The sequence below is a fragment of the Gobio gobio genome, assembly GCF_949357685.1.
Source record: "Gobio gobio genome assembly, chromosome: 6".
Classification (NCBI taxonomy): domain Eukaryota; kingdom Metazoa; phylum Chordata; class Actinopteri; order Cypriniformes; family Gobionidae; genus Gobio; species Gobio gobio.
In genome coordinates this window covers 27,933,457-27,958,169 of record NC_137102.1, presented here as the reverse complement: position 1 = coordinate 27,958,169, position 24,713 = coordinate 27,933,457, and the positions used below count along the sequence as shown (strand labels likewise).

At 37.7% G+C, this 24,713-nt stretch overlaps 1 protein-coding gene across 20 annotated transcripts in view; it reads left to right on the top strand.

The window, feature by feature from the left end:
* Positions 1-24,713, top strand: part of dlg1b (discs large MAGUK scaffold protein 1b) — a 314,786-nt gene that overhangs the window by 170,180 nt on the left and 119,893 nt on the right. For 11 of the 20 annotated variants that reach the window (XM_079820292.1, XM_079820293.1, XM_079820290.1 and 8 more), the window contains one exon: positions 5,384-5,551. In XM_079820292.1, coding sequence (XP_079676418.1) covers positions 5,384-5,551 — 168 coding nt within the window. Of the gene's footprint in view, positions 1-5,383; positions 5,552-12,057; positions 12,175-18,621; positions 18,892-24,713 lie in introns of those variants that run through there. The other 9 variants (XM_079820286.1, XM_079820301.1, XM_079820300.1 and 6 more) reach the window with 2 other exon arrangements.

Genomic DNA, 24,713 nt, shown 5'->3' with positions numbered 1-24,713 from the left:
TCGGACATCCAAGACCAAGTAATATCTTTTTGAATAGGGGATTCCTGAAATCTCAAAAACTGCTTTCTGAACTCACAATTAAATAGCATATTTCAAATCAGCAACAAAATCTGACATTAACTGTCCCTTAATTGTTCATTGTTTCTTATGCTCAAATAGTGTTAAAAAAGCTTATTTTTCAGTTTCGACCAACCTTATTTTCCATGTTTGACCAACCAATAGCACATGTGCAGTCCTAAGCGCGAGTCTCAGTTTTCTAACAGCAGCTGCAGTGATGCAATGACTTAACTTATCAGTGATAGGCTCGTATTCCACCATATTGCGCCTTGGAGTTTCTCCCATTTACAACCCCAAATCAGAAAAAGTTGGGACAGTATGGAAAACGCAAAAAAAAAAAGAAGTGATTTCTAAATTTACTTTGACTTGTATTTCATTGCAGACAATATGAACACAAAATATTTCATGTTTTGTCTGGTCAACTTCATGTCATTTGTAAATATGCATCCTTTCCTGTCATTTAGACCTGCAACACATTTCAAAAAAAGTTGGGACAGGAGCAATTTAGGGCTAGTAATGAGGTAAAATGGTTAAATAATGATGTGATTTGAAACAGGTGATTGTAATTATGATTTGGTACAAAAGCAGCATCCAAGAAAGGTCTAATCCTTTAGGAGCAAAGATGGGCCGAGGATCGCCAGTTTGCCAACAAATACGTGAGAAAATTATTGAAATGTTTAAAAACAATGTTCCTCAAAGAAAGATAGGAAGAGATTTGGATATTTCACATTCAACAGTGCATAACATAATTAAAAGATTCAAGGAATCTGGAGGAATTTCAGTGTGTAAAGGACAAGGGAGCAAGCCTAGCTGAACAACCGTGATCTCCGATCCCTCAGGCGGCACTGCGTCAAGAATCGTCATTCATCTATAAGCGATATCACCACATGGGCTCAGGACTACTTTGGCAAACCTTTGTCAAGTACCACAATATAGTTACATCCACAAATGCCAGTTAAAACTGTACTGTGCCAAAAGGAAGCCCTATGTTAACAGTGTCCAGAAGCGCTGTCGACTTCTCTGGGCTCGGAGGCATCTGGGATGGACCATCACACAGTGGACACGTGTACTGTGGTCAGATGAATCAGTATTTGAGGTAATTTTTGGGAGGAATGGACGCTGTGTGCTCCGGACCAAAGAAGAAAAGGATCATCCAGACTGTTACCAGCAACAAGTCCAAAAGCCAGGGTCTGTCATGGTATGGGGTTGTGTCAGTGCCCTTGGCAAAGGTAACTTGCACTTCTGTGAAGGCACCATTAATGCTGAAAAGTACATAGAGATTTTGGAGCATAATATGCTGCCTTCAAGAAGACATCTTTTCCAGGGACGTCCATGCATATTTCAACAAGACAATGCAAAACCACATTCTGCACACATTACAAACTCCTGGCTGCGGAGGAAGAGGGTACGGGTACTTGACTAGTCCCTAAACGTCTTTTAAGTGTTGTGAAAAGGAATGGCAACATTACAAAGTGGTAAATGCTTTACTGTCCCAACTTTTTTTAAATGTGTTGCAGGTCTGAATGACAGGAAAGGATGCATATTTACAAATGACATGAAGTTGACCAGACAAAACATGAAATATTTTTTGTTCATATTGTCTGCAATGAAATACAAGTCAAAGTAAATTTAGAAATCACTTCTTTTTTTTTTTTTTTGCGGTTTCCATACTGTCCCAACTTTTTCTGATTTGGGGTTGTATAAGTAATAGGGGTGCACCGTCTTTGTATATCTATAGTCTTTGGTTGATAGTCTTCTGTTTCTAGAATCAAATGTGGATAAATGTAGTTATTACATGTATGATACTTAAAATGTCTCTTGCTTAAAAAGTATATTGTGTAATGTTCACCTAAACATTAAAAGGGAAGAAAATACAAATCATTTTGCATTAAAACTTCTTGATCCTGCTCAGTAAATCAGTAGCACTAGGAACTTTCAAGCTCTAAAAAGGACAAAATACACGCTCTTCAGCGGTTCTTCAGAGGTGCTATATAGCACCTTAGTCAAAGAACCGGTGAAGAACCTCTGAAGAACCGCTGAAGAACCTCTGAAGAACCGCTGAAGAACCACTGAAGCACCAAAATTGGTGCTATATAGCACTAAAAAAGGTTCCCCCTATGATTACGAGCCAAGAACCATTTTTGGTGCCATATAGAACCTTTTTTGGTGCACAATGAAAAAATCTATTCAACTCTTAATTTATATTAGGAACTATATGGGGGTTTCAGAATCCATACAATAATTTAAAGTTGTTTATTCACTTTTAACCCACCCTTCACTGCATCTCTACTTTCAGTCAAAGATTTCCATAAATTTCACCTCTTAACCGGATTGAGGGCGCATTCGTCCTTAAGCTTTATTTGTTTAAATTAGCTCAAATGACTGTCAGATAACTATACGTCATTTAAAAGATCTAAGAGTCAAGCTTCCATTTTTTACCTCTGTTTTATTCTCAAAGTCTTATAGTGACAGTAATTTGTTAATATGTGTCAGGAGTTATGAATATGAAAACCGTGTCACCGTTTGATTGTAATATGAGCCTCAGCTGCTCTCATTCATAAAAAACTCCTCTATTCTCCTCATGAAGACTCGCGACAAATCAACATCCCTCAGGGCTTTTAGTTCAAAAGTGTGCAGATGAGGAGAAATATTGATAGATTATCATGTGTCTGTGTCAAATTTCTAAACAGAGGAGTATTTTTTATTCAATACTTCCTCAAAATGCACAGATGTAGCCTAATCATGAGCGATTGAGACTCTTATGTGTTGTTTTCAATTCCTCCTGGCAGCCGGATGGCGCTCTGTGCACACGTAGTCCATATATGGTACAGACAGACGAAGAAGATACCATGTGCCATAATAGAAGTCCATAATAAAAGCATCCTGAGATCGCTAAAGATGCAAATAGAGACATTTGAAGACAATAAACACAATCGCGACGATGTATGGTTTGTCTGTGTTCTTTATACCATGTTGGGTGTATTCATAATAGATTATATTTATAATGCAATGCTATTCGACATAGCTTTTATTAGGGGTGTGACGGTTAGTATATAACCGTGAGACAGACGTTTTATAGTTAAACACCATCATTAGAACTCTATAACCGCCAAAACCGTGTTATTAAAATATTTTTTACAAAAAAAAAAAAAAAGTTTTAGATAGGTTCCCTCAGCTGACGAGGGAAACGGAGGCGGAGTTAGTGGTGCTTCGGAGGCTGCTACTGCTGGAGATGATTCGGGAGAGGTCTGTGCACCACCCCCTACCAAGAAGAGAAATCTTGGAGATCTCCTTAATAAACGGAGGTCTGAAATCTCTGCCCCTTTACCGATCAGAGCGTGCGATGACACGTAGTTAACCCGCTATCTCCAAGAACAACCAATTGACTCTACGGCTAATCCACTAGCATGGTGGAGAGACAATGAAACACGCTATCCGCTCTTAGCAAAATTCGTTTTTTTTTTTTTGTTAAGGATTTGTTTACTGTGTGTATATAAATAAACTTATAGCAAGTAGCTAATCAGTGTCTGCTCGCTAATCAGTGTCTGCCCCCCCCACCCCCCGACGACGGTTATATTACTAACCGTCACATTTGACTCACATCATAACCGTCATCACCAATTCTGAAACCCGGCACACCCCTAGCTTTTATCAATATGCAGAATATTGTTAAATTATATATTTCCTGTCTGATTGTTTTAACCAAAGCCAAATGAGACCACAGAAAGTTATTTAAAACATCTCACTTGTGATATACGTAATTTTTGAAGAAAAAACATGGTTTTATTCTTTATTGTATTTTGATTGTGTGCTAAGCTAACATGCTAGCTAGCCAATGCACCTGCCACCTGGGCAAATACGTTATTTTTATTAATAATTTTGAATAGACTGAAATGAAAAACCAACTGAAATGTTTCTATTGTCAACAACGGCATTTGAGGCACTTTAGAAGGTGAAGTGAGAAGTTTGATCATAAATGAGGTTTGAATAGAACAGTTTGAATAGAGAGTAGTCAGTGATTACAATGAAGACAAATGAATAAGATGATAAGAGCCATAACCTGGCCAGAGAGGTGTGAAAGTGTTCTGGGGAGACTGAAACTGAATGGGCAGTTTGCACCTCAAAACAATAGAGACAATAAACTGAATGGTAGCTCAGAAGAGATGGCAATAAACATCAGTTAACATTTTAGAGAAATCTCAAAATAAAATCATATGACATGATCTTGAAAAACATTTAATACAATTCAGAGTTTTAGACTTATCATCTTCAGATTTGAAATATAACATGGTCAGACATGTGGCTTCAGCTGTAGTGCACTTCTAGATTGCTAAAATGCCAACTTCAATTTTATTTTCATAAAGATATTTCATACAAATATATTTCCAATAACTTTACAAAACTTTGAAGCTTATTATAGCTTTTTTTGATTATGAAAAGAATTATAATTCTAAACTGCCAAGTGTCTGCTTTCAAATGACGCCATACTTATGATTTTAGTGCAAAGGAATCCTTAACTGTAAAGGTTTTAATCTGATTATGCCATTTCTTAGGATTTTTTCAAAAGTGGGGGTGCAGGCTAACAGGTTAAAGTATCTGCAACCAAATTCCTTTTTCATTCTCCTTTTGCACCAACTACAAGATTACTAAAATCAACTAAAACATACAGCTACAGTTTTTTTTATCATCCTCCAAATTTCATATATATGATTGTCTGGATATGTCTGGATATCTTAGCTCTGTTACAAAACCTAGATGTCTTGGCAACATCCTAACAATCATAGATCCTCATAAGTGACTGATTTTGAATGCTCTATATCAGCAGAAACTCCACACAGAATCTCCTCAAAGGAGACTGGACTGTATTTCTTTCAATACAGTTTGGCATTAGCATGCTGCTAAGCTAACATACTATATAGAGTACACATACACACACATTGGGTGAAATAATATTTTTTTTATTAAACTGAACTATTTTTTTTTTAAATATTAAATCTCAGTATTGAAATAAATAAGCTAATAGTATTTTTCTTCTCCAGCATTTTGGAATTATTTTTGTTCATAATACATTTTGGGACTGCCTTCTCTGACAAGGCCTACATGGTCTTCAGAGGTGGCATAATTAAGTTACCTACCTTTTAGAAGAACCTTCATATCAGAAGCGTGCTTACAAAGTCTTAAAAATATGCATCTGTAGGAAGCTCACTGGGTTTTGGACTAGTATTTTTGTGACTACATTATCAATGCAAACCAAGCATTTTTCAAAGATCTCAAATCTCGTCTCAAGCATTCATCTTTTCTGACTTGTCACTCTTGTTCTTTGCAGAAGTACAGACAACATGACGAAGATACAGGATCTCCACAGGAGCAAAGCTCGCCCCAGTTCACTGATGACGCTCCTGGGCCAGAGCTGGTCCAAGTGGCCGAGAAGAACCTTTCCCAGATTGAGAACGTCCATGGCTATGTGGCACATGCACATATCTCCCCAATGAAGGTAGGCCTCGGTCTTGGAATCTAGACCTCCTGATCAGTTCACCTGTTTTAACATGTGTCATGTTGTCAATCACCTCATTGTCCAAATTCTGCAATGCAGTTTGTAATGACTGTGTGTGCCAAACTCTTTACATACACAAGACACAAACACACACTTTAGGTTTTAGAATGGCTTCCTCTTCTTGCTTTATTACAAGAAAAAAGCCAGACAGCCGTGCCATAGTACTGCTACTGTTTTTGCCACAAGCGATCAGAATAATAACTTTGACTAAAGCATACAATGAGGTCAGAATGAAGAAAAGTTGGGCAAATAGAATGATTTTGCTAGATTGGCTTTTAATCCACCAATGCACTTGGTTCAATGGGATTGTGATTATTACTGTGCAAAGTGCTTTATGACACAGAGAGGTTTGCAGCCTACAGGCTGAATCATAATCTGTTGTATTGCTTGAATGGACATTGATCTAAACCACACCACTAAAGCATATGAAAGACTGGCCCCGTGGACACAAAGACACGTGTACCCCCCCCCCTCGTTACTTTCTTTTAGCATTATTAGCGTTTGTTGTAGTTATACATAAAGCATGGGACACATCTTTAATGTTTTTAGATGAGCGACTTTGAAATGTATTCTATTAGTTAATAGCTTAAACCTCAGCAGCAAAGAAGGTAATAGAGGTTGGAAGTTCAGTTAATTTCTGAAAGCAGTTCTTTCGTTCAAAGAATTAATAAAAAATTATGATTTAACCATTTTTTAATCAGAAAAGTTCACAGATTTGCCATTTTGTATATATACAAACATGTGTATATATATATATATATAAATATATATATATATATATATATATATATATATATATATATATATATATATATATATATATATATATATATATATATATATAAATAATTAAATATTCAATTAATAATTCTGACTACATTTACACACCCTGATCTGGTTCCAAACCTGTATGAATTACTCAACAATTAATTCTCCTGGCTGAATTTGAAAAAAGGAGCATATTTTGCTGTAAAGTTAAGTAGATTCATCTTTATGTAATTTCATGTTTATAAAAAAAGACATCACAGACTGACGTCATAAAAATTGACAGCTTTATCAGTGGCGCACAAGATGCGATGATGTAAGAGTTTTAATGTTTCTCTTAGCCTATCCAGTTGAAGTTGTGGCGCTGCTGCATTGTTCATTCAAAACATTTCAGAAATAGTGTTATGCACTTTTTTTTACAGACAGTCATATATTTTGCTCATTGCTCCCTCTTGTGGCCTCCGGAGACGGAGCCAAAAGCATTTCCCCCCTAATGTTACCCCTAATTATGCCTTTTATATTCAAATTTAATTTGAATATTAGTAATATTTAAGTATAAAATCGTTTTTCAGCCATTTTGACAGCCTTAGTTCTCATCCAATAGTCTCAGTTCAGTCAAATCCATAATATTGCTGACTATTAAGTGTCCCCAGCTAAGCAAGCCAAAGGTGACAGTGGCAAGGAAGGTTTTTATATATTGTTTTATATTTGATTCATTGCGACAGTGCATTTATTGTTTATTTATTTATATATATATATATATATATATATATATATATATATATATATATATATATATATATATATATATATATATATATATATATATATATATATATATATATATATATATATATATATATATATATATATATACAGGGAGTGCAGAATTATTAGGTACGTTGATTTTCTGATCATATTTTTTTTCCAGGCACATTTGACCAATTCCAAACCACAGTAATCCTAATAACTACTATTGATTTAGTATTTAATAATGTATAAGTGATATATAATTGTTCATGAAGGCTGGAAATGAAAAACACCTTATATTCAGGTGTGCAGAATTATTAGGCATGTTTTCTTTTACAGATAAATTGAGCCAAAAAAGAGATTTAACTCAGACTGAAAAGTCAAAAAGTATTAAATGCCCATGAGAAGGATGCAATACTAATGCAATACTAGACATTGCAGTTAAGGCGTGACCATTGGACAGTGAAATGCTCGTTGGGTCAGCAGGGTCAGACAAAAACATGTGGTGGAGAAAAGACACCTGTTAGCTGCAAAAGAATTAAGAATTAAGGTGAAGAATTAAGGGTGAAACCATCAGGAACCCTTTAGTCTCCAGCGCCACCATTTTCCAAAGCTGCAACCTACCTGGAGTCTCCAGAAGTGCAAGGTGTCAGGATCTCAGAGACTTCAGTTAGGTAAAGAATCCTAAAAAATGACCCCCACTAAATAAGAATCACAAGCTGAAGTGTTGTAAAATACATGAAGAAGGTTTTTTTATAGGCTTTATGGACAGATAGGTTGAGAGTGACTCTTGAAGGACCAGCACCACATCCTCTAGTACCACTATTTGAAGAATTCATCTTCCAGAATCTGGCAGTACGTTTTAGGAGTTCATTTTAGTCCATCCTGAAGTCCGTTTTGCAGAGATGGACTAAAAATGAACTCCCAAAACGTACTGCCAGATTCTGGAAGATGAATTTTCATTTCAGAAATAGAGAAGCTCAATGTGAAGATTTTGGTTAGAATCAAGTTGTTTACACAGAATGCATTTATTGCACTGCTTTTCCATTGTTTTCTATGTAAACGCGCGCTAGACTGACATCTTTGACTGTTACACTCGCGTCTCGCATAAGAGCTGCATGTTTAGGAAGCCATGTAAAGTTAAAAAAGAAGTTTAAAAAACGTCTAGAGACTTTGTGGGGGTTTTTTTCCACCATTCCCCTGCATCTCATGTTTATAAATGCAAAAAAAGCACTGTGTGATTGGTGCTTTGGATCTTATTAACTATGCATAAATACATGATGCTGTTTTGCTTATAATTGTTTATGCAATTTACGAAATTATATCTGATTTATAAATGTTAGTTATGTTATGCACTTTTTTTTACAGACAGTCATATATTTTGCTCATTGCTCCCTCTTGTGGCCTCCGGAGACGGAGCCAAAAGCATTTCCCCCCTAATGTTACCCCTAATTATGCCTTTTATATTCAAATTTAATTTGAATATTAGTAATATTTAAGTATAAAATCGTTTTTCAGCCATTTTGACAGCCTTAGTTCTCATCCAATAGTCTCAGTTCAGTCAAATCCATAATATTGCTGACTATTAAGTGTCCCCAGCTAAGCAAGCCAAAGGTGACAGTGGCAAGGAAGGTTTTTATATATTGTTTTATATTTGATTCATTGCGACAGTGCATTTATTGTTTATTTATTTATATATATATATATATATATATATATATATATATATATATATATATATATATATATATATATATATATATATATATATATATATATATATATATATATATATATATATATATATATATATATATATATATATATATACAGGGAGTGCAGAATTATTAGGTACGTTGATTTTCTGATCATATTTTTTTTCCAGGCACATTTGACCAATTCCAAACCACAGTAATCCTAATAACTACTATTGATTTAGTATTTAATAATGTATAAGTGATATATAATTGTTCATGAAGGCTGGAAATGAAAAACACCTTATATTCAGGTGTGCAGAATTATTAGGCATGTTTTCTTTTACAGATAAATTGAGCCAAAAAAGAGATTTAACTCAGACTGAAAAGTCAAAAAGTATTAAATGCCCATGAGAAGGATGCAATACTAATGCAATACTAGACATTGCAGTTAAGGCGTGACCATTGGACAGTGAAATGCTCGTTGGGTCAGCAGGGTCAGACAAAAACATGTGGTGGAGAAAAGACACCTGTTAGCTGCAAAAGAATTAAGAATTAAGGTGAAGAATTAAGGGTGAAACCATCAGGAACCCTTTAGTCTCCAGCGCCACCATTTTCCAAAGCTGCAACCTACCTGGAGTCTCCAGAAGTGCAAGGTGTCAGGATCTCAGAGACTTCAGTTAGGTAAAGAATCCTAAAAAATGACCCCCACTAAATAAGAATCACAAGCTGAAGTGTTGTAAAATACATGAAGAAGGTTTTTTTATAGGCTTTATGGACAGATAGGTTGAGAGTGACTCTTGAAGGACCAGCACCACATCCTCTAGTACCACTATTTGAAGAATTCATCTTCCAGAATCTGGCAGTACGTTTTAGGAGTTCATTTTAGTCCATCCTGAAGTCCGTTTTGCAGAGATGGACTAAAAATGAACTCCCAAAACGTACTGCCAGATTCTGGAAGATGAATTCTTCAAACAGTGGTACTAGAGGATGTGGTGCTGGTCCTTCAAGAGTCACTCCCAACCTATCTGTCCATAAAGCCTATAAAAAAACCTTCTTCATGTATTTTACAACACTTCAGCTTGTGATTCTTATTTAGTGGGGGTCATTTTTTAGGATTCTTTACCTAACTGAAGTCTCTGAGATCCTGACACCTTGCACTTCTGGAGACTCCAGGTAGGTTGCAGCTCTGGAAAATGGTGGCGCTGGAGACTAAAGGGTTCCTGATGGTTTCACCCTTAATTCTTCACCTTAATTCTTAATTCTTTTGCGGTTAACAGGTGTCTTTTCTTCACCACCTGTTGTTGTCAGATCCTGCTGACCCAACGAGCATTTCACTGTCCAATGGTCACGCCTTAACTGCAATGTCTAGTATTGCATTAGTATTGCATCCTTCTCATGGGCATTTAATACTTTTTGACTTTTCAGTCTGAGTTAAATCTCTTTTTTGGCTCAATTTATCTGTAAAAGAAAACATGCCTAATAATTCTGCACACCTGAATATAAGGTGATTTTCATTTCCAGCCTTCATGAACAATTATATATCACTTATACATTATTAAATACTAAATCAATAGTAGTTATTAGGATTACTGTGGTTTGGAATTGGTCAAATGTGCCTGGAAAAAAAATATGATCAGAAAATCAACGTGCCTAATAATTCTGCACTCCCTGTATATATATATATATATATAAACAACAATAAATGCACTGTGGCTATGAATATATATATATATAATGTGAAAATGCTTAGCCCTTTTTTTTCTCAAGGCGAAGCACTATGTCTGTGTGCTAAGTGGAAGGCAGTCGAGTGGCTGTGTCCAGAGAAGGTGAATATACTGTGAGGCAGGAAGTGATATGTATGTGTGAACATTTACCAGGACCCGTCCTGCTCCTTTTGTGCTTCAGCGCTTCCTTCTGCCTTTAGTTTTATGACCATATGACTCTTCCTCAGTCCTGATCAGAGCCTAAGCCAGAAGCATGCACGCAATAAACCACACATGAGAAATCACACCTGCCACTTCTCATAACCTTCACTGCTCCCACTTAAACTGGCACCTTTTCATTCCTCCAGCCCGCCTTGCAACGTGCCATCCATCTCAGACACACCCTTACAATACAGTTATGGCTCAGGCTTATCTGAGAGTCACCTCTGCATCTCTTCACAAACTCTCTAAACAGCCTTTTTGACTTTTTTTTAAGGCCCCCCATGGACCCAATACAATATTTGAAGGCCCCTCCATATGCACTTAGATATTTTCCTGTATTTATGCTGTAATTATAGCCTCAGTCTGAGACGTCATGCCCACGGACCGTTGGCTTAAACGTCTGATGCATATGGGACACTTTTCTGGAAACACTTCAGGAGTTTCGAAGTCGTCATCTGAATGGTTGAATTCTACAGGATGTCCGCAAGACACGTGTGTTGCGTTCTTTAATGGTCCACCTGGAAACAAATGTTTGGACACCAAACTCCCTTGTCGAACAAGAATGCTGTCGTGTTTACAACTGTGACCATAATTATTTATCAGGATCAACTTAACACTGAATTTTCGAAAGTATGTGAAGTTCGCCTTTTGGATATTAGTTCATCTGCTGATATAATTCAGTCCACCGCAGTGGTTGGTTCTATTGCCACCTTGTGTTACATAGAAGTTGTTGCAGCTGTACATGTCTCAATCTGCTAATACTGGTCATGAAGTATCAATGAAATACATACCTTTGCTACTGTATGTGTTAATTTAGGTGGGAGTGACATTGGCCTGGTCTATTTTGGTCAGAGGCTGACATTCTATCCCAAAGTCTTTTCATATATTAATTTGTTTTACATTATAGTATACATTTATATACTATACAGTTGTATAGTATACATTTGTATCTTTGTATATTAAAACAGTCTGCATGATTACGGTTTCCATCCTGGTGATTTATATACAGTCTGTGTTCCATCAACATAAGCGTCCTTATGATCTCACTCTCCGTTTGCTGACTCTTAGGCTTTGTCTCAAAACCTAGTGAGCTTGCCTAGCCTTGGAGCTGCATTTTTGGGTATCATAGAACGTTCAAACATGCATGTGATGCCCCAAACAGATGAGCAGCTCACTAGCTCTAAATCCCTACTCCTCATTTTGTCCTATTGTCTATCCTCTATTTATCCTATTCTCATGATGATGAAATTGTAGGCAATTTGAAGTCAAGCTTGTATTGTAATACAATGAGTTCAATGCCCCTCTGTAGGTTGAATCGCTGGAATGCATCTTCGATGGGCCGTCCACTGTAGTGAATGAGGAGAGTCCTCCGCCTCCTACTACTCCCCTCTCCAACCCGTACCCGCAAAGTCCTGTGACCATCCAGGTAACAGTCACCCCTCCGACTTGGCAAGCATCTTTATGTGCTTCTGATGTAGTATCTGTGGCTTGCCAATTCTCTGTTTGTCATATGGCTGTCAGTCATGTGTGGTCTGGTGTCGGTCATCTCAATGTGATGAGCGTGGCTGGTCGATGCAGCTTTTCATCGTTTCATGATGAGTCACATACGTTTTATCAGACAGGCTTGATGCTGACACTAGAGGGTACATTACCGTACCTCTCGTTTGTCTTTCCTGTTTATTTAGAGAATTATTTATGCAATATTTCAATTTGATCGATGCATGAGCCTGCTATAATCTACAAATGTGGGTTCTAGTTAAATGATCAACTTGTGTTTTGTAAATGCAACAGTTGTTTGGCTACGTGGAAGCCATAGCTGTGCTGTTGCATTCGTTATCTGTTGGTGCATGCTATCATGCAGGGAAGCACCTTAGCTTCCACAGCGCATGGCCAGTGTTTTTTCTTGTTGTAGATTCCGCTTAAAGCCTGATTACTGCATGAAATGGTCATTTGATATAATTATGGCTTATTTTCTGATTGTGAATCAACTAGGTCTTGGGATATATGAGATGAAAGTGCTTATTTAGGTCTAGAAACAGTTTGCATTTTCTGTGCCACATGCTTCTAAGAATGAGGCAGTGTCGGTATGGGTTTGAGGTGAGGCTGTGTCCTTCAGTCACTTTTCTCATACAAATCATGAGCCTTGAGCTGCCTCCCATTTCTCATCAGTGACGTCAGTCTTGATAAATCAAGGCAAAGTTGAATGTCTTTATTGCACATTCTAGAAAGTATTAGGAGAGCACGACAAATGCGAAGAGGTCAAGGTGCCAGAGTGCCGTCCCCCACAACCCAGGAATTTCCATAGGCACAGGAAAGGATATTGTTCAAGGCAATGTGAGGAAGAAGGGAAAAACACCGTCCTCTCTTTCATCACAACGCGCCATACGGACACTGCAGCCTTTTATCAGACAGTCATAGCTTTGGAGTACTGTCTGTATCGCAAACCTCTGGACTCATTTATTTCAGGCAGTCAGAGAGCAGCGCAGTCAGTGCTAGCCAAGTCAAGCACCCAGTCTCACTCTCTCAGCTTCCTGCTGACTCATTTTGAGCTGGAAGAGACAAACGCAGGCACCTGCATCCGTCTGCACCGAGCTTGCATCCCACCACTGCACAGCCGCGATCGCATCAGCGTGCCAGGAACTGCATCAGCCACAGCAGTGAGAGAGAGAGAAGGTGAAACGAGAAGCGTAACTGGGGGCTGCACAGATTGTAAAGTGCTTTATTTCTGCTGCAGTTTACGTGCGTCAGGCAGCCTGTGTTTTTCTCTTTCCCTGCATGCAGCTCCTCGTAGGTACCTGCACCGTATGTTTTTGTCACGGGCACGCACTATGTGCAGAAACTGGCTTTGAGATGCCTGCGTAAGAAGAGGTGGAGGGGGTAGGTCAGAGTCGGGAAACGAGTTCTATTTTACAAGAGCGTGAACCCCACACACGCACACTCCAGCCTCAGCCCACAATGCTCAACTCGGTGTGGTATGCTAAAAAGATGGGTCGCCGGATCATTGGTACCCTCAGGAGAACCAAGAGGCGGCGTCTGCACTTGTTGGTAGGTCTGGAACTCCGCAACAAGAAAATGCTGCGTGTCGGTCACGGCAGAATACTTTTGGTAAAGCAGATGAAAATGATGCTTAATGATGCTTAAGATGCTTAAACTTAGTTTTGGATGTTGACAGAAGTTACTTTATTTGCCTTGTATACAATTTATTGTACATCATTTGCAACTGCATTCGTGGGAAGTAATAGGTGTTTTCACCCAAAAGACCGAATGGACCATATAATCATGCCTTAGATTGTGAGCTAGGTGTATTAAGAAAGCAGAGTCGCGTCATTTTATTGTTAGCACGTCATGGAGTCCAAAAGGCACTGATTGACAGACTTGTAAGGCCACAGTAAAGTCCTTTGTTTTGTTGTGTGAAATATGAGTATTGATCTGTGTTTACATTGTGGCAGTCACCTGCGTGAGTGTGTGATGTCTGGCACATCAGTGTGTTTCGATGAGAAAATGGGAAAGCACATATCTCTTCCCTCTGCTGCCTGGCAACCTGCGTGCCTCTGTCATGCAGCAGTGCTCGCTGTGTCTTACACACACACACACACACACACACACACACGTTGTGCACTGCACAAAGCGTGCACATTACAGATGTGAATGGCAGCAGTGCTTTGCCACTGATCCAATCATGGTTGTTGAATACACTGGGAAGCTTAAGCTCATTTAACTAGTCAGATTTACTGTTATGGTCTCTAGTCTCTAAATTATGCATGTAATTTGTCATCAATTTCTGGGATTGCTTGTTTGTGTGTATATACTTTCAGTCCCTATCAAGACACAATTGCTTTACTATTGTCTTCTACATTTAAATAATGTAATCTACACAATAAAAACCGATAACCAGTCATTGTTCAGGTTAAAGTGAGTATATATAACATAAATGGCATTACAAATAAGGTGGATATAAAATGTTTAATTTAGAAAAAGTGTACAAAACAATCCAAGTGTTTGGATGTTCCATTAGCAGTAGGCCTATGTGGAATCTCCATACATATATCCACAGAATTAACCTATTGGTAAGCCCCTCCCCTCGAACGCAGATGAGCCAATGGCAGCTGAGTATCAGTTGCATAGGGACCAGAACTCGGACATCTTTAGATTTCAGCACCATAGAGAAACATTGGAAAATTCAAAGCTCTCATCGGTTTGATGGTGTTTATGCTACAAAAATGGTAAAAACGATGTGTCTGGGGTACTGTAACACTGATTCCAGGTATCCTGAGAGGATTTTTTGGTTGTCATATTCTTTTTCAGTTACGAATAAAGGTCCCTGCTAACATACAAACCGAAATAACTGTTCTCACGTCATGTAACGTTAATAGTGTAGGTCAAAAACACATAAACGAAGGTCTACATTTCAGTGCATCTCTCCATATTAAGGATGGTTAAATGTAAATTAATTCAATCTTACCTTGCGGTACATGAACAGTGTTGATCCTGGATGTTGTCATCTGTGATCGTGACGCCCGTAACACGAGGCTTCTCCCGTTTGCATTGTGATCTGTAAACCCTAGCTTCCAAATTAATCTCCCACCATATTTATTTTTTAAATCTTTTATATATCTCTCCATGGCATATTTAAGTCCCACTTGAATGCTCCTCGATGAGAGTTGGTCCTTTTGTGTCACAGACTTAATTGTGATTTAGCTTCTAACATGTTTGATATTTCTGTGAGTTTAGATATGTTTAAGGTCTGCATTATCTGTCTTACCAAGGAGGGACTCTTATTTTGATGGGTATTATGGTCTACGGAGTGATACGTTTAACGTTAGTGAAAAGGAGAGATTGCAGTTTATCGGAGTTGTTTTCAGATACAAAGTTTACAGTTTATTAGCACCCCTGAAAAGGCATAAGGTCTGTAACTCAAATGTCTGTTTACTGTTAGTTGTATGAGTGTTTTTGTGGAATTTGCTGTGTATGTTAATGATAATGCAACAGAGAGAGCAATGGAGAGAGTTTGCGAATGATGCGTTAATGCGCACTTCTTATGTTTTGTTTGTTCAGCTCTAATGGTGATTTTTTTTGGGAGTGAAAAAGGACGCAATAAACTTCGAGTTCAGTTATCTTATCTCTGTTTAATGCATAAAGCCAGATGAAACAGCGCTGATATTCTCAACAATGACGCTGAAAATGGGAGAAACATTGTGCCACAACGATCCAGTTTGAAGGTCTTTCAATCCACAAATCACCAACATTTACCATGGATTTATTGTAGAACAGTAACTGTATCCATGGTATTGTGGCAGAAATGTGTGATATTCATATAAAATTGTATAATATTATAAAGGTAGACATGTATTACATGTATTAAAGGAATAATAGAATATAATTAGAGTATTTTTTGTTGTTAAGCTACAGCAGTTTTTGTGCATTTGTGTTTATACTAAATGTTTTTGGCCACTGTTTTTCATAATAAATACCACAGAAAGTTACTTTTTACTTTGGTAATGAGTCATAGCTCACACAGTCAGAAAAAGTAAATTTTACTTTATAAAAATTAGGTTGTTACCATTTTTAAAGATGTTACTGTTGTTGTTTTTTGTCAATGAAAATAAATGTAAATCCACATCCTAGCTCAAGCTACTCTCAACTCAAACTACTGTCAAATGTGTGTTTGTAAGAGACAAAACAAGTACAGTAATATTATTTATATTACATGTGTGGTTCTAGCAAATCAGGTGCTGTTTCCACCATCTGTAGAACTCTTAAAAAGTTTTTTTTCATTAAAACTAATTAAGGAGCTTAGCAAATTAAATTATATTATCACAGCACCATGATTTCCATTACTGCAAATATTTCAGCTCTTCAGAACCTACATTAAACCAAACACTAACACATATTTAAGATGGGAACCTGTAAATCATATTTGTGATTTGATAGCTAATCTGGTGCATCACAGTGTTTTAATGTATTGAGTATAAAAGTAAATTAATGGGTTGTAGTTTTGGCCGAGATTATCATCAGCAGCAGTTCTTTCATGTTCCCTGAATAGAACAGGCTTTCATCAGAGACTGAATACAGAGAAAAGGTGGTGACAGGAATAGCCAAGACATCATTTGTGGATTCTGACTCTGCTATCAACATCTATTGAGAAGCTGACCAGCAGTCTGACCCTGTCAATAGCTGGCCTAATTTGTCTGCCATTGTGTGGCCTATGGAAGATTTGAAAACGGATATCCAGCATTAGGTGGTGCCCCCCCCCCCCCCCCCCCCCCCTACTATAGTAGTCAATGGTTGCTCTATCTGCTTGGTTACAAACATTCTTCAAAATATCTTCTTTTGTGTTCAGCAGAACAAAGAAACTCATACAGGTTTGGAACAACTTGAGGGTGACTAAACGATGACACAATTTTCATTTTTGGGTGAACTATCCCTTTAAGGTGGTCAGATCCATCAGTTACTATTATTGGTGTGGATTTCCCATGCTGCTCAGTGCTGCAGCGTGGTGGTTTACTTGTCAATTAGCAAGGTGACAGGATAGCTCGGTTCTGAGCGGCGCCCCTAAATGGGTTTTGCTGGCATCTCATTAGACATGCACAGAGTGTATTCAGGGATAATTTGGAATGTATTATTGATGTCCTGCCATATCTATTGGCGATCTTTTCAGAGGGAGGTGGCACTTTAGCATTGTTGTTTGGGGTGCCATCTTACCCTCCGAATCAATAGTTAAAGCTAAATCCAGACAAGCCAATTCTTCAGTATAATTCAGTGGCGTTTATGTGCAAAAGGCTTTATCTGATTACATGAGGGGATGCAACACTATCACAGCGCTTGAGCCAGCATGGTGTTGACACGCGAATGATAATGTTTTTGTACCATCCGGTCCCTGCTGTAGGCTCTAGTGCACTAATGAATATGTCAACAGATGAAGCCGAAGAGCATGTTTACTGTGGCTTCTGGTGCGAGACAGGGGACCGGAGCCTGCACGGGAAATCCTGCTGGCTCTCTTAGGTGTGCGAGCAGTTGCCATGGCTTTATGCTCCTAAGGGAGTGGAGGCAGAGCCTGGTGACAAAATCAGCCAACTCATCCGGCACCTGTGGCACATCTACGGAACTGTTGAATGGAAGAGGTTCCTTCTGAGTTATGCCGCTGGCCGCTGTTAACGATCGGACACTAAATTTTCAGGGAATGGTAATCCAACTGATATGGACCTGGAGAATACTTCATACCTTTCTGAGCTTTTTCAACAACAAAAAAATTACTAATTACTGACAACTATTACATTTTTGATGGTATGGGAAAGCCTTCTCTTCAGCATGGAGATGGAACTTTATTTTGGAATGAAGCATGTTTGGGACCGGTTTTCACTTTTATAGCTCAGTTTTTAACACTCGGAAGCATTGTTGGTTGGGCTGTGTTACATTCCCAATTGGACTTGGACAGGCAGCTGTTAGTAATTTGATGGCCTTTAAAAGTATCCTGGAAGCACATCCAATTGCACAGATGGTTTAATTGGAACAAAGTATTGCCAACTCCTAATTTGTCCAGCTACTCATCACCGTCTTTGAGTTTGCTTCCCCAGCTTCTTGTGGCTGATAAAAGAGCAGTTAGCTTCGCATAGAATACTTACTTCTTTTTTTCTGTCTTCTAAGTTTATCTCTGTGGTGCATCTGAAGAGAAGCAGTGCTGGATGGTTGTTTCGCTGAGCAAGTCCTGAAATGGAGTATCTAGGGTCATGAGTACACCACACACTTGAGGCTGTGTCCTGATGAAAACTCCTGATATGGCCAGCACAGGAAGCCACACTCATAATTAAGGAAGTTGTTTAGAAAAGCTCTTAGACTTTGACTAGATTTGTTTTCCTGTCTTTGTCATCGAGACACTCCTGAGAAGTGACTGACGTGCATCCATAGCACATTTGCAGGGATGAACTACATTTTCGGTGGAAACACCCTGTACTCCAGGGGAAGTCGAGGCAGCAGCACCAGTTCGGCCCATGGTGGCTCATCTGGACCCAAGCTCAGACAGTGGTCCATACGTAGTTCCTCTGAGGAGACTGCAAAACAGACCCCGTCCCGCTGGCGCAGAGTTCTTGCTACCATCACCCGCCTCAATACCTTCACTGACTGCATCATATCAAGGACGAGTCAGGTAAATACTGCAAGCTCATGCAAAGGTGTCATGGGACACAGACATCAAGAGATAATGTTAACTTTCGACACTTATGTGGCAATGATAAGTTCTCTCTATCAAATTAACGTGCTATGCATGTGTGTTTCAGTGTTTACTTCCACTCTGCAATGTCATGGTTTTTTTTTTGCATACATTTGAGCTAACAGAGTTGTGTATTGTATAATTTTTTTAAATTTCATATTTACCCAGATATTTGATACTGTTTTGGCTCTTTGTCTCAATACCTGATTATGACAGATTATAAACTATAAAGTTTGTTAAAAATGATTTTGCAGTTCAAAATTCCCTAAAATATATGCTTTATATTAGGGATGCACCGATATGATTTTTTGGGCCCGATACCGATTTTAACAAACAATTATTGTCCAATACCAATATTTGTCACTTGCCCTCTTATTTGAAATTTTGTCATTTAAAATAGTGTGTTTTTAAAGTAAAGAAACCACAAAACATTACATTAACTTATAGCCTACTAGCTAGTTTATTACTGCATTATCAAATAATTTCTAATGAACATACACTGGATCCTTTTAACATTCAGCAGGCCAACATATTTATATATACACACAACAGAAAATATGAAATAAACAGTGCTTTTTAAGTAGGTTTAATGTTAAATTACACTGCATATTCTTCACTGTATAAATTAAATGCATATATTATTATTACATTGAGACATAGCTCTTCTGTACAACATTAATCCTGTCACAATTACTTTGTTAAACTGAACTTTTATTTTGGTTTGTTAAACTGAAATTTAATTTTGACGGGTTGCCGTGTGCTTCGAGTTCCTGTGTGTGTGTTTTGATATGACGATAGATTTTGTTGAATAAAACGGTAAAATCCTCATGAAGTGACTGGAGATGCATTCGTGTCTCATATTGAGGTGGCATAGGCTGAAAAACTCAGCGAGTTTCAGTGTGTGTGTGTGTGTGTGTGTGTGTGTGTGTGAGAGAGAAAGAGGTACACTGTAAAAAGGTTGCTGTAAATTTTACAGTAACTTACTGGCAGCTGGATGCCAGTAAGTTACTGTAAAAGTGTTTACAGTATCATTACTGTAATTTAATTTACAATAATAATAAAGTATACTGTATTGATATTTACAGTATGAGTACTGTATTTTTATTTACAGTACAAGTACCGTATTTTCATTTACAGTAATAATACTGTATATTGTATTATTTACAGTATGAGTACTGTTTTTCATTTACAGTAAAAGTACCGTATTTTTATTTACAGTATTAGAATTGATTTCCTATTACAGAATTATAATTTGTTTTACGATTTGAGTTTAGCTTAATTTACTTTAAACAAAATTAATTTAATTTTAATCTACATGTCAGGTAAGGTTGCAATAAAGTTGATGAAACGGATCTAATCACAGCAGTCAGTTTTATTTAACACAGAACTCAAAATACTCAGAAAACATAGGAACAAAACAACCAAACCAAACACAGAGTTTAAAAAGACAAACCAATTAATGAAATTAAACAGGTGTAACTGATGATTAAATAATGAAAAACCACTACAGCACTGTAAACTATATGTTTTTCACCCCCAAAAAATTAATGAGTCCTCATGAACATTTGTTGTCATAACATGGTGTTGTATGCACTTTGATGTTAATAAAAGCAATATGTACTATATAAATAAATAATTAATTGTACAGTGTAGAAAGATTATAATGGAACTTTGTGAGATTGCAATTAAAATGAGGGACACATTTTTAGTGATTATAGACGGTTTCAACGGCAACAACATAAACAAACGTTACTGCGCATGCACGCTTTTGTGGCCCAAACTTAACTTCCGGTAGACGTCCGCAAAGAATCAATAACAACAGAGGCTGCGTTATCTTTCTTATGCGCTATCATCTTTCATTATCTTAATTTACATGTTTTTATTGTTTCAGCATGTTTATTATAAATAATCTCCCATTTCTGTCTGCAATATAGAGTGGGGGAAACGCCCCCCTTAAAGGGTTAGTTCACCCAAAAATGTAAATTCATACATTAATTACTCACCCTCATGTCGACCACAACCAGTAAGGCCGTAGAGAAGAAGAAAAATATCTTAGTTGTGTTCCGAAGATGAACGAAGGTCTTATAGGGTTGGAATGACATGAGGGAGAGTAATAAGAATTAAACAGAATAAAATTTTTTGGGTGAACTAACCCTTTAAAGACCGTGTAATGCCGTTTTCTGCACAGTATCTATAAATGCTTGCGCGCTCGCCTTCAATCATGCAATGCATCGGAATAACATGTTTCTTTGTTTCGGAACATAAGATTAATGTTGGGAAAGTTAACTTGTAGTTAAAGTACCCTATTTGAGATTGATTGTATATGAATGCATCACAAAAAATCCCGTGCTCTATGGGCACTGCCATTAATAGAGGACAAAGCGAAAGTTGTTTTGCACTCCGTGATAAAGGCACATTTAAATATTTTGCGGGAAACATAAATCCGATCATTTATCCAGATGGCGACCACTTGATGTGAACAAATGTAAACTCGCTGTGTCCTGATTGACTTGATTGCCAAGTGTAAATGCAGACAGAATAAGTTACCTCTAGAGTAGATTATTTCTGATAACAAGCAACATAAATAAGTAAATCACATTAGACATACAGTCTAAATTACATTAGACGCTGCTCTCGTATGACTGGATATTTATGAAACATTTAAGGCTTTTTGGTGAGTCGCACACACTGTTTTTGAGCTGGTGTCATATTCTCTCTGCTTGATCGTTAATATTTATATCATGTTATCCAAGAATAGTACGTCAAAAATGTGTTTCTACTGAGTAGTGCGCCATACTATCCCCTTGCCAGACCGATAAACAAACAAAGACCGGAAGTTAACTTCGGGCCAGGCGCATAACCGTGGCAACGCGCGTGCGTCCGATGAAACCGTCTATAAAGGGACAGCTCTTTGCTTGCTTTCTGCCATGCCAACTCAAACATCTAGTAGCCTAAGCTTGATTATCTGTTAAAATTAACAGTGGTTTGTGAATGAAGATAATTTATCGGGAAACACTTATGTGATTTCAGTACGGTGACCGGGAGGGGACATGTTCGGTTCACTTAGTTTTGTCGTGGCCACAACATATAAACTCGTGGGAACGTGATAATATGTTGTTGCCACGAGATATTAATTTGTGGGAATGTCATATTAAGTCGTGGGAACGTGATAATTAATCTTGGACACAAGATCATTTTGTTGAGTTAACGACATCATTATGTCGTGGCCTCGACTTCATATTTTGAGAGAACGACATCTATTTCTCGTGGCCACGAGTTATGTTTAGGGAACCACACCGGTCCGTATGGCCTACTGTAACCACAGCAGTCGGAGATGGAGATGACTGATGAAACATCATTTTACTTTGAATTAGGAATGGCATATACAGATATAGTGCAGTCTCTGGCATTAAGACATGGTTACGTTATTAAGTGAAAGACACTGAAGCGCATTCTTAAGTTGAATGGGCTTTTTCGTCGGAAATTTGCTGGCTTGAATGAAACCAGAAGCCATCGCGCAAAAGGAGCGCACGCAGCGTGTTAAAGCTATCGCCCCAGTTTCTACATGTATAGCTCCTTTTATCAGGAACAAATGGCCATAACCTGCCAATAGACATAACATTTTGTGCGTGGTAAATTACGTGATTTCATTCATGGTTATTATATTTGACAGATTATATTTTATCCACTCATTTTACCTTTTGAAATGCCTTTAAATGGCAAGTTAGACCAGTAACATAGTTATACACTTGCCAAAAAGTGGTTTAAAGCCTCCACTTATTGATTGAACTGTTCTTTCTGCCTAAATATTACTTGATTTCCTTCATGATGGTTATATTTGACAGCTCATTCAGTCCTTTTTACTTATTGAAATACCTTTTAAAGGGTCAATCAATACACTTTTTGGCAAGTGTATAACTATGTTACTGGTCATTTTCTCTGTTACCACCTGTGGTCTTTGATTCTGCTGTCACTGCTGCACATGTGGAGCACGCGTCCCATTTTCTCACAACTCTTTACGCTCATTTAAGACTGCTCGTTTGAGGATACTCAACAAACCAGACGTTTTGGCATAATTGTGTTATTATTCGTTGAAGTGCGAAAGAGCACTTTATTTATTTATTTTTACACATTTTAATTAAAAAAAGTTATATGCCATTTTAACACGGCACCCCTGCTCTCGCCAGATGCAGCGGCACACCGTTTGGGAAACACTGCTCTACATCATTGTTGGTCAATACATAACGCTTTTGAATTAATTTATGATTACCTCTGAATGAACTCCAGCGTATTCATTGCCTCTTCCTGGTACTGCACATTGAACACATAGTAGCAGCCAAACAAGATAGCTAATGCAGATTGAAAATCTGTTAGCTCTTGTGGCTCTATGATGACTCTGCCCTACATTGTCAGCATCCATTTTTTAGCAATGAAAACAGAATCTCCTGTAACAGACATCATCATAGCAGATTTTTTTTAGCAAGACAGATTTTTAATTAAATACATGCTGTTCTTTGGAATCTTAAAAAAACATCTATCACTTTCTCAACGCAAATAAAAAAGCAGCATAACTGTTTTCAACATTGATAATAATCAGAAATGTTTCTTGTGCAGCAAGTCATCTTATTACAAAGATTTCTGAAGGATCAAGTGACACTGAAGACTGGAGTAATGATAACAGGAATACATTACATTTTAAAATATATTTAAAAAGAAAACAGTTATTTTAAATTGCAATAATATTTTAAAAATATGATTGTGTTTCTGATCAAATAAATGCAGCCTAAAAGCTTTAGGATAAGTGTTTGTGATGTACAGCCTGGTTGGATTGGCTGCTGCCTAAAAGAATTAAACATAATTTACCACTTTATTTACAAAATATTAATCTCCAACATGGGTTCACAATAGCACCGCGACGCATGCATGCTGTGTTGACGCAAGAGCAGGCTTTCAGCTCTCGTGTGTCGGTCTGCTGGTAGATGTTGGACTTAGCCAACTTTAAAGGGTTAGTTCACCCAAAAATGAAAATGATGTCATTAAAGGTCCCGTTTTTCCAGTTTTTTTGAAGCTTTGATTGTGTTTACAGTGTGCAATATAACATGTGTTCATGTTTCGCGTGTAAAAAAACACAGTATTTTTCACACAATTTACTTATCTGTATACCGCTGTTTTCACTGTCCTAAAAACGTCTTGAGGATTTCCTTATTCTATGAAGTCCCTCCTTCAGAAATACGTAACGAGTTCTGATTGTGCCAGCGGTTTCCATGTTGTGATTCGACAGCAGCATAACGCACGTTGCCCGGAAAGGTCACGCCTCTTACCATAACGGGGAGATGCATGCGCTCAATGTTATTGGAAACATGTCTATATTACCGTATCAATTTGAGCCACAAAGGGGATTTGACTCCGGGATGAAAATAACAGCGTCTCGACGACATGGCGACAAACGCAACACTTCCTCTTCTCCACGTGAGAGAGCAACAAGACCACGCCCCCCTTTTTTGCGTATTCTTGTAGGCGGAGGTTAGTCGACAAACTGTTCTACTGACGTAATTAAAGCAGGATGTACAGGGATGTAGTCCAAACCTGCCGTTCGCTGTTGGCTTTGAAAGGGAACTTCTGTTAAATAAAATAACTCGCTTGGCATTGAACTTTGAGCTTTATAATTTTAGAGGTATTATTTATGCTCTAACAGCAACATTACACACTAACTAAAGTTTGAAAAATGGGATCACGAAGAACAGGACCTTTAATTACTC